Source organism: Otolemur garnettii, unplaced genomic scaffold (assembly GCF_000181295.1).
Source record: "Otolemur garnettii isolate 467f Iridium unplaced genomic scaffold, OtoGar3 scaffold00204, whole genome shotgun sequence".
Lineage (NCBI taxonomy): Eukaryota > Metazoa > Chordata > Mammalia > Primates > Galagidae > Otolemur > Otolemur garnettii.
In genome coordinates, this window is record NW_003852599.1 from 94025 (window position 1) to 105165 (window position 11141).

The following is an 11141-nucleotide window of genomic DNA, read 5'->3' on the forward strand; positions in this document are numbered from 1 at the left end:
AAAAAAAAAAAAAAAAGAAGAAGAAGTAATTCAAGATCAGCCTGAGCAAGACTAAGACCCTATTTCTACGAAAAACAGAAAAATTAGCCGGGTGTGATGGTGGGTGCCTGTAGTCCAAGCTATTCCAGAGGCTAAGGACAGAGGATTGCTTGAGCCCAGAGTTTGAGATTGCTGTAAGCTAGCCTGAGCCATGGCACTCTATCCTGAGACAATTGAGACTATCTCAAAAAAGAAAAAAAAAAAGGCCAGTGTGGTGGCTCATGTTTGTAATCCTAGCATTCTGGAAGACTGAGGCAGTTGGATTGCTTGAGTTTGAGAGCGGCCTGAGCCAGAACAAGACTCTGTCTCTAAAAAAATAGCCAGGTATTGTGGCAGGCACCTGTAATCCCAGCTACATGGGAGGCTGAGGCAAAAGAATCACTTAAACCCAAGAGTTTGAGGTTGCTATGAGCTGTGATGCCACAGCACTCTACTGAGGGCAACAAAGTGAGACTCTGTCTCAAAAAAAAGACTTGCAGATACCTTATGGGGCTGACAGGGGACCTGCTCTGCATCCAGCCCTTCGTTAGGTCCTGGATATGTAGCAGTGGATACACTTTTGGGCTCATAGGTCTGTGTGGTAACCATGTGTACAGAACATAGAGGAGGGCTCTTCTGGCCCATCCCCTGTACTCATCCTCAGGAACAAAGCTGTTTATGATACTTTTGATTTGAGGGCAGTTAGTTTGATTCTTGATTCTTGGCACTGAAAGACATAGGGCCACTATATTGAAAGCACTGACTTCCAAGTGTGGACTGGGCAGTGCCTGTGGCTCAAGGAGTAGGGCACCAGCCCCATATGCCAGAGGTGGCGGGTTCAAACCCAGCCCTGGCCAAAAAAATAAAATAAACAAACATCTTTTAAAAAAAAAAATGTGTGGACCTACATTCTGTCCCCAAACCTTCCTCTCTGAGCACTGCCTGTGGAGAAGGAGGTGTGAGACTAGCAGGCCCTGCTGCTCCTCATTTACAGCCCTCCCCAACAAATTCTGGCCTCTCATTAGGTTCAGCTTGAGTTCCCCACATCTTTTATTTCTGTGACTCCAGTTGACTTTACCTCTAAAGTAGCACTTGAGTCCATCACCTCTCCATCTTGGCAGTTTCCCCTGGCCCAGGTCCCCGGGATTCCTCTAAGCAGGACAGCTTGGGATGCATGTGTCTAGTTTGCCTATACATAGGATAAATCTCTGCCAACTGAGCTAGGCCCTTACGTTTGTGGAGGCATCATTTTTGCCTGTTCTTGAGAGGGCTGCAAAAGTGAAGGCTGCCATCCTGGCCTAGAAGTATGAGTGTATTTATTGGTTGGCTTCTTGGGAGCTGATTCCATTCATAAACCCCTGTGCTTAATGCAGGTCTGACTCACTAGCAGAGAAACAAAGTGAGATTGGGTAGTTGGCTTTACAGGGACTCAGGCCCATGTCCTGTGGTACACACGGGAGTTTAGCATGTCAGATTGAGATAAGAGGCTATGCGGGTGCCCTGGTCTGTGCACATGGGAGCTCCTGACAAGTAGGCCACGCCACCATCTTCTTTACTGCAGCACATCGACAAAGTCTTCAAACACAAGGACCTGCAGCAGCAGCTGGTGGACGCCAAGCTCCAGCAGGCTCAGGAAATGCTAAAGGAGGCAGAGGAGCGGCACCAACGAGAGAAGGATTTTGTGAGATTCAGGCCCCAGGGTTGGGGTGGGAGGAGGTGGGTTGGGTTCTGGCTCAGCTCATAGTTAGGATTGTATAAGAGGTTCCTGGCTGGCCAGACAAGGCACTGATTCCTCAAGTACCAGCCTGAGAGTGGGAAGCCTTAGCAGGTCTGGTGCTTATGGCTAAAAAGACCAAATGTAGCCTCTGGGGGTTCTGTCTTGGAAATAGCTCCTGAAAGAGGCAGTGGAGTCCCAGAGGATGTGTGAGCTGATGAAGCAGCAAGAGACCCACCTGAAGCAGCAGGTGAGACTGTGTAACCTGACCCTGTGCCTCCAAGGTCCCTCTATTGGGCCCCATCCTGGGGGAAGTGGAATGGAACCCTCATTCTAGGACTGGCTCTGCCTGACTGCTGTGTGACCTTGGCTGAACCTTTGTTCTCTCTGGACCTGCCTGCCCATCACCTGTGTGGTGGTAACCAGGTAGCTAGGTGAGCTCTTAGCTTGGAGGTGTTGTGTTGCTTTTGAGGAGATGGGGACAGAAGTTGTTTTTAGCTATGTAAATTACACCTGCTTTGAAAAGGAAAATTCGAAAATAACATAAAGGCCAAGTATAGTGCTTGCTTCAATAGCACATACTAAAATTGGAATGATAACAGAGAATATTAGCTTGGCCCCCGCACAGGGCTGACATGCAGATTGGTGAAGTGTTCCATAAAGAGTCTAAGTATAGGTCACCCAACCCTTTTAACCAGAGACACCATCTTGTAGTAATTCACCAAAATAGTGAACATAAAGAAAGAGGAAAGGCCAGGTGTGGTGGTTCCCGCCGTAATCCTAACACTGGGAGGCTGAGGCGGGCGGATTGCCTAAGCTCACGAGTTCGAGAGCAGCCTGAGCAAAAGCGAGACCCCTATCTCTACTAAAAACAGAAAAACTGAGGCAAGAGGATCAATTGAACCTAAGTTGGAGATTACTGTGAGCTATGACTCCATGGTACTCTATGCAAGGCAACAGCTTGAGACTCTGTCACAAAAAGAAAAAAAAAAAGAAAGGAAAGTTACTCAATACATGTTCTCTAGGCCTTTTAGAAGCCATGGGGTTTTTTTTGTTTGTTTATTTTTACAGTTTTTTGGCCAGGGATAGGTTTGAACCCACCGCCTCTAGCATATGGGGCCGACGCCTTACTCCTTTGAGCTACAAGTGCCACCCTATTATTATTTTCTGAGACAGAGCCTCAAGCTGTCGCCCTGAGTACATTGCTCTGGCATCTCAGCTCACAGCAGCCTCCAACTCATGGGCTCAAGTGATTCTCTTGCCTCAGCCTCCCAAGTAGCTGGGTCTACAGGCACCCGCCACAACGCCTAGCTATTTTTTGGTTGCAGCCATCATTGGTTGGCGGGCCCAGGCTGGATTTGAACCCGCCAGCTCAGGTGTATGTGGCTGGTGCCTTAGCCGCTTGAGCCACAGGTGCCGAGCCAAAACCATGGGGTTTTTTTTTTTGCAGTTTTTGGCCGGGGCTGGGTTTGAACCCGCCACCTCCGGCATATGGGGCCAGTGCCCTGCTCCTTTGAGCCACAGGGGCCGCCCAACCATGGGGTTTTTAAAAGGCTTTTTTTTGTTTGTTTTAATTTTTAAGGAAACCATGGAATTAATTGTTCCTTTGGCCCCATATATGTATATCTATAAGAAAGGTGATATTGTAGACATCAAGGAAATGGGTACTGTTCAAAAAGGCACGTCCCACATATGTTAGCATGGCAGAACTGGAAGAGTCTACCTATTATGCTCTTGGCATTATTGTAAACAACTTCAGAGCAAGATTCTTGCCAAAAGGATTAATGTTCTTGGTGAGCATACTAAGCACTCTTAAGAGCCTAAATAGTTTCCTAAAATGTGTGAAGGAAAATGATTAGAAAAAGAAGGAAGCCAAAGAGAAAGGCACCTGGGTTCAACTGGAGTTGCAGCCTGCCACCCCCAGAGAGGCACACACTGTGAGGACCAGTGCAAAGGAGTAAATGCATGGCGTAATAGGTATTAAAAAAAATGAAAGGCTACTGTAAAAATGTTTTTCTTCATTGAATAGGAGTATGGTGTCCCCTTCCCCAGATAAATACTAAAGCAAATTTTAATAGTGTCCTAAAAAGAAAAGACGTCAGCCTAAATCTTCTCATTGGATTATATCCTTCCCAGTGTATAGCTTTCGTTTGTTTTTGTTTTTGTTTTTTGAGGAAAAATAGTATCTCAATAGAATTGTTTGATGAAATGATCAAGGAGGGGTCTGAGGGTTTTGACCAGAGATGCCTTCCGGAGAAGCCCACTCTTAACCTGTGGGATACTTTCTTACCCAGCTTGCCCTGTACACAGAGAAGTTTGAGGAGTTCCAGAACACACTTTCCAAAAGCAGCGAGGTATTCACCACATTCAAGCAGGAGATGGAAAAGGTAACAATGATCCAGGCTGGGTGTGGCTGCTGGGGCACAAACCACTTCACTCAAAATCAAACACTAGACCTGCCTTCTAGAAGCCCTGATCCTGGGGATGGCTGTGGGGAGCTGTTTACAGTCACAGATTGATACTAAGGGTGGGGTAGGAGGAGGAATCCCAGGTTTTCTCCCAGTAAAGAAGTCTCAGTGGTCTGTACACCCTTCAGGTTGTCCTGAAGAAGGGGCAGTCTTATCATTTCTTATTATTGGTATTGGCCATTTAGCTTGAGATTCCCTGGTTGTAAGGTGGCACAGAAGGCATTGACGGCATCCCATAATGTCTTGCCCCTTGGGATCATTCTCCACCTTGGAGAAACAGGTGCACAGAAATCCCAGCTCTGACCATTTCCTTCTGTCTGTTGCATAACCCAGATGACTAAGAAGATCAAGAAGCTGGAGAAAGAAACAACCATGTACCGTTCCAGGTGGGAGAGCAGCAACAAGGCCTTGCTTGAGATGGCAGAGGAGGTGAGTTGAATGTTAGCTTCAGCTGGGGGTTAGGAGTGTGCAGTCATTGTGTATCACTCTTTTCTGTACATTGTATCAGTTGTTGACACAGCTAGTATGAGGTAGAGCTAGGGTTTGCACACATGTCTAAGTTCAAAGGCAGTAGCAGCTATTTCCCCATGGGAGCCCAGTGATAGGTCTGAGGTAGAAATAAAGGGAGCAAATGGAAGAAAGAATGGTGCCACCAATGTGCATAGTTTGCAAGAGATCTGAGCTTGATATTAGCAGTCTTGTTTTATAGATGAAATCAGCTAAAAAGTAAAGCCCTTTCCCAAGGTCATCTGATGGATAAATGGAGGATTACATTGTCCGACCTTCACGCCATGTGCTGTGTCTGTACCACACTGCCCTAATTCATAGTCCAGTCATGGCTTCAGCCACAGCTGTTTCCTAGAAGGGGCCAATTTGGGGCCCTGGTATGCTCCCAGCCTTGTTAAGGTGACTGACTGCCACGAAGTGGTGGCATGGCACTGAATGCCCATTTCTCTTCCTAGAAGACACTTCGAGACAAAGAGCTAGAGGGCCTGCAAGTGAAAATCCAGCGACTCGAGAAGTTGTGCCGGGCGCTGCAGACAGAGCGCAACGACCTGAACAAGAGGGTACAGGACCTGAGTGCTGGTGGCCAGGGCCCCCTCACTGACAGTGGCTCTGAGCGGAGGCCAGAGGGGCCTGGGTCTCAGGCACCCAGCTCCCCTAGAGTCACAGAAGCACCTTGCTGCCCAGCAGCACCGAGCACAGAAGCATCAGGCCAGACAGGGCTCCAGGAGCCCGCCTCTGCCACGGCCTAGGGAGGCTGGTCCTGGGGCATGCTGGGAAGGGAGCAGGCAGCCCAGCCAGGCCTGGCCCAATCAAAGCTCCCATGCTGAGCAGTCCAGTGCTGAGGCCAGAGTGTTCTGAGCTGGTTGGCAGCTGACACTGGCAATTTTGGATTTTGTGGGTCAGTTTTACGTACATATGGCATTGTGCAAGATCTCATGCATTTATATCGATAAGTGTACAATGGGCTTGCATTGGGGGTGAGGGTGTGTACAGATGAAGTCGGTAGCTCCTCTGTGAGCTGAAGTTTTAAGAGGAGTTGTCGTCTGTAGCTGCCATCACAGTGATCTGACTGGACTTGAGCATTTCTCTGCCTGATTTGAGGCTTAGACCCCTCCCAGCCCTTCAGAGCTCATGATAAGTGATACACCCAAGTCTTGACTACATTTCTCTCGTGAGCAGGGCTTGGGCAGCTTGGGCACTCCTTTGCTTCTCTTGACCTGGAAGAAATGTCCCCAGGTGGAAACTTGGCAGGGTACTCAGAACTGGTGATCAAAATGCTTTCCTGCCTTGGACAAAGGACCTGGAGAACATTTCTATGTGGGATGATCTGCTGACCGGGAGCCCCTTGGGCACCGCTTCCCCGCCCTCTGGTAGTACCAGGACCAGGCCATGATGCTTCTCAGTAGCCTTATCATTCACAGGTGCCTCTCTAGCTGCACAAATGATTGACAAGAGATCACCCAAAGGATTCTTTCTGAAGGTTTTTTTGTTGTTGATTTTTGCACATGACAGTGTTGCATGGAGGATCTTCTGAGGAAGAAAGAGGAGAGGGGTGCTGTAGCAGTGGTGCCTGGGAGCCTGGCCTCCAGTGTCCCACCCGCCTCACCACCCTACTTGGCTCCTTTGCCATCTTAGTGCTGAGGTTTCCTGTTTGGTGAGATCGGGTTGTTTGTAGTAAGAGAAAGGGAAGGGTTTCTGGTAGCCATAACCATGCCTGTGGGTTTCATTCCTGGGGAGGACCTCGGCCCTTCGGCTTCATGGTTGGTTTCTGTTCCCTATTCCCTCTCCCCCCAAATGTGTATTCCTTGCGGTTTGGCCTGATTCTGTTTCTGGCACCTTCTTGCCCAAGGAATGGGAGCCCTTGGGATTCCATTTTTTCCTGTGTTGTAGCCCCCAGCTTTTATATGACTGGTAAGGAATGAAACTAAACAATTGATGTGGGCACCAGAAATCTAAAGTGACTGCAGACAGCCCCCTCCACTACTTCATACTGTTACACTGTGTAGCTGCTCTGTGTGCTGGAAGTCCTGCTGGTTGTAGACTTGCTGGGGTATTAGCCAGTCTTTGTACAGAACACTTTTCTGGAACAGCAGAATGAGTCTTGGATCAGGAGCCAGAGCTCTGACAGTCTAGCAGTACAGTACCCCATCTCCAGCTAAGCTACAGCACCAGTGCAGCTGAGTGAGCCACAGGCCAAGATGGTAAACTGGTTAAGGTCCAGCTTTTTGCTGTGTTTCTTTGAAGCTAGGTGTTCTGCAGGTCCCTTCATCTACCACACTTCACCCACTGGATGCGCCTGTAAATCCCTCAGATAAATAGGTTCATGAAGAATGTTAAATACTCCTGAATCATGTTATGACTTAGACCAGAGATGGCAAATAAATGGCACACCATTTCTCCTCCTGCCCCACGGCAGGTACCACAAATCTGCTTCAGTGTTCTTACTACTCCATGGTATAGCCTCAGTTCACATCAAGGTGCCCCCATGCAGTGGTATGAGTGTGGAGCCCTATTTGCCATCGCTGGCTGAGATGCTACTCTCCCATGGAGAAATGTTTCCCAAGACCTTTTACTCCCCTCTGAATCCATGTGTTTGGAATGGTTCTTGCCTCTTCCTGCTCCACTAAGCCCTTCTCCCTCCCCCTGCCCCTATGCCACATAAGGTGTAAAAGCTGCTGACCCTGCTAGGCTGAGGGAGGTGCAGGGAGGAGGCAGAGTAGGGAGGCACACAGTGAATGGCCCAATAACTGCCTCCCTCACTTCAGCTACCTCTCAACAGCCTTGAAGGCTTGGGGCTGTTAGAATCCAGTGTGGTAGTACAGGGGATAGGTGGGCCCAAGGCAGGGTAAAAGCTTTGTTCTCAGCTCCATCCATTTCTAGGCATTCAGGCAGGTCTATAGAAGGGGAGCCCTTTCTTTTTCTTCCTCTCCACTGACCAAATCTTAACCAATTGCTACAGCTGCTCTGCTTGTTCTGCTTTCCAAAGTTAGCCCAAGTCCTGGGCCAGATGCAGGGAGGCGGCCTATCCATGAGTAAAGGCTCATGCCTTTCTCACCCAGATGGGTCCCACATACGTGACCTCAGTTTTAGGACCAAGAGCTGTGTTCGTTTCTCCAATTGCTAGCTTTTCCTTGGGGGACCACAGCAGGTGGGTGAGGCTCAGAGCCCATGGCTTTGTGAAAAGTAACTTGTGTTTCAGACCTTGTCCAGCCGAGAGCTTCATGTACACCAGATTCCGAGAGATGTCAGCAGCACTTTTTTATTTTTTAATTTGTTGTTTGTTTTCTGTGAGGTTTTTGGACCATGGGCTGAGCTCAGGCACTTTCTGTAGGAGAATGTTATTTCTGTAAAGATGGTTATTTAACCCTCCACCCCATCACAGCAGCCCTGCTGAGGGCTGACCCAGAGGCCGGTGGAGCTGCTTAGTGTTCATGGGGGAGGGCCAAGGCTTGCAGAGCTGATTCTGCAGCTGCTGCCCAGCCCTCCTTCCTTGCACAACACAGAGATGGTCACCCCAGGGACAGCAGGTACCTGCCTGCTCCTCTTGCCCTTCCTGGGGGAGGGAGCTGCCTTTTGTCTCTGTAACTGCTTTCCTTATGGCCCAACCTGGCCCTTCAGACTTGTTTGAAGCTGTGATGACAGCATTTTTGTCTCCTTTTGGTATTCACAACAGCCAGGGACTTGATTTTGATGTATTTTAAACCACATTAAATAAAGAGTCTGTTGCCTTACTTCCCTCCTAATGTGTGGTCATTTGACACTTCTGGATCCATCCAGCTCCTCCCATTGTCACTGAGCCTGCCTGCCCTCCAACAGTTACCACAGCCTCAGGACACACACTCTCACTTGAGCTGCCTGAGCAGATAGATCCCTTGGCATGTGGGGGGTGGGGGGGGTTGAGGGACGTGTTTGTTTTTTGAAACAGAGTCACTTTGTCACTCTTACAGCTCATAGCAACCTCAAACTCTTGGGCTAAAGCAATTATCTTTCCTCAGCCTCCCAAGTAGTTGGGGCTATAGGTGCCCAGCTATTTTAGAGATGAGGTCTTGCACTTGGGAGCTCAGGTGATCCATGGGCTTCAGCCTCCCAGAGTGCTAGGATTACAGGTGTGAGCCACCATGCTGCTCCAGAGATAATGTTTTGTTGTTTTTTCATGGAGCCATTATGTGTCCAGCATTCTTTAGCAGTTCTGGTTTCATCAGGGTTTGAATTCTACCCCTGAAGTATCAAGGCAAGGAAAGAGAAAGAAAACATTCTTCCTAATGCTGGAAGATGGTCTCAAGTATGCATGTGTCCCTATAGTGTATACATGTGTGTACACATCAGTGTGTGTGTGGTTTTTTTTTTTTTAGAGACAGAGTCTCACTTTGTCACCCTAGTTAGAGCGCTGTGGCATCACAGTTCACAGCACTCTCCAGCTCTCAGACTTAGGCAATTCTTTTGCCTCAACCTTCTGAGTAGCTGGGACTACAGGCATCTGCCACCACACCTGGCTATTTTTTTGTTGCAGTTTGGCCAGGGCTAGGTTTGAACCTGCCACCCTTTGGTATATGGGGCCCGTGCTCTACTCACTGAGCCACAGGCGCCACCCAGTGTGTTTTCTTTTACAAGACAACTCCATAGAGTATTTCAGTGAGTGAAGAAATTTCGTATTTCCAAATAGCCTGTCTGGGTTTTTGTCTCATCATAGTTTGCTCCATCCAACTGATAAGGGATTTTTCTCCTCTTGGTCAGATTCCTGGTCTCAGGAATCGAAGAATGAATTCATACACCACAGGCAAGCAGAAGCGATAGAGCAATAGTTTATTATTAGAAGATAGGAAAGCTAGGCCAGGCAGTGGCTCACACCTGTAATCCTCGCACTCTGGGAGGTAGTGGATCCTAGCCGAGGCAGGTAGATTGCTTGAGCTCACAAGTTTGAGACCAGCCTGAGCAAGAGTGAGACCTGTCTCTACTAAAAATAGAAAAACTGAGGCAAGAGGTTCACTTGAGCCCAAGAGTTGGAGGTTGCTATGAGCTATGACGCCACAGCACTTTACCCAGGGCAACAGCTTGAGACTTCATCTCAAATGAAAAAATAAAATAGGAAAGCTTCCAGCAGTGGCAGGCTCCTATATCTCAGCTACTTGGGAGGCTGAGGCAAGAGAATCTCTTAAGCCCAAGATTTAGAGGTTGCCGTGAGCTGTGATGCCATAGCACTGTACTGAAGGTGACATAGAAAGACTCTGTCTCAAAAAACAAAAAAAGAAAGCTTCCAACAGGATGAATGGGTCCTGAATAGTTTTTAAAAAAACAAAAATCTTGTTGGCCTGGTGTGGTGGCTTACCCCTATAATCCTAGCACTCTGGGAGGCCAAGGTGGGAAAATCCCTTGAGCTCAGGAATTCCAAAACCAGCCTAAGCAAGAGTGAGACCTCATCTCTACCAAAAATAGAAAAATTAGGCATTGTGAGTGCCTGTAGTCCCAACAACTCAGGAAGCTGAAGCAGGAGGATTGTTTGAACTCAGAGGAGTTTGAGGTTTCTGTGAGCTAGGCTGATGACACAGCATTATAGTTTGGGCAACAAAGTCTCAAAAAAAAAAGAATCTGGTGGCGCCCATAGCTCAGTGGGTGGGGCGCTGGCCAAATACACCCAGGCTGGTGGGTTGGAACCCAGCCCAGGCCAGCTGAACAATGACAACTGCAACAACAACAAAAAAAATAGCCAGCCATTGTGGAAGTGCCTATAGTCCCAGCTACTTGGGAGGCTGAGGCAAGAGAATAGCTTAAGCCCAAGAGTTTGAGGTTGCTGTGAGCTGTGATGCCAAAGTACTCTACTGAGGGCAACATAGTGAGACTCTGTCTCAAAAAAAAAAAGAATCTGGGTTAGATTCAAAGGTCAGAGAGGTGGTGGCACCTGTAGCTCAGTGGGTAGAGCACTGGCCACATACACCAAGGCTGGCAGGTTCGAATCAAGCCTGGGCCAGCTAAAATCAACGATGACAACTGCAACAAAAAAATAGCCAGGCGTTGTGGCAGGCACCTGTAGTTCTAGCTACTTGGGAGGCTGAGGCAAGAAAATTACATAAGCCCAAGAGTTTGAGGTTGCTGTGAGCTGTGACACTATAAAAGGCAGTGGGTGGGGGTGGGTCACTGAAGGTGTTTAAATAGGAAATTAGGGTCAGTGTCCATAGCCCAGTGGTTAGGGCACTGGCCACATACACCGAGGCTGGTGGGTTCAAACCCAGCCACAGTCTGCTGAACAACAATGACAACTGCAACAAAAAAATAGCCAGGCATTGTGGTGGGTGCCTGCAGTCTCAGCTACTTGGGAGGCTGAGGCAAGGGAATTGCTTAAAACCAAGAGTTTGGGCTTGGCACTAGCCACCTACACCTAAGGTGGCAGGTTCGAATCCAGCCCAGGCCCACCAAACAACAATGCCAACTGCAACCAA

General features: G+C 48.4%; 1 protein-coding gene and 1 non-coding gene across 4 annotated transcripts in view; both read left to right on the forward strand.

Annotated features, from left to right (window-relative positions):
* TXLNA (taxilin alpha) overlaps positions 1–8438 on the forward strand; it is a 20043-nt gene extending 11605 nt beyond the window's left edge. For all 3 annotated transcript variants that reach the window (XM_023507774.1, XM_023507775.1, XM_003801243.3), the window contains 5 exons: positions 1580–1699; positions 1908–1982; positions 4027–4119; positions 4534–4629; positions 5163–8438. In XM_023507774.1, coding sequence (XP_023363542.1) covers positions 1580–1699; positions 1908–1982; positions 4027–4119; positions 4534–4629; positions 5163–5456 — 678 coding nt within the window. In that variant the 3' untranslated portion in view covers positions 5457–8438. The remainder of the gene's footprint in view (positions 1–1579; positions 1700–1907; positions 1983–4026; positions 4120–4533; positions 4630–5162) is intronic.
* On the forward strand, positions 2294–2397 carry LOC111721937. Its single transcript, XR_002770917.1, has one exon. It is a non-coding gene; the product is annotated as a U6 spliceosomal RNA (small nuclear RNA).
* Positions 8439–11141: the final 2703 nt, after the last annotated feature.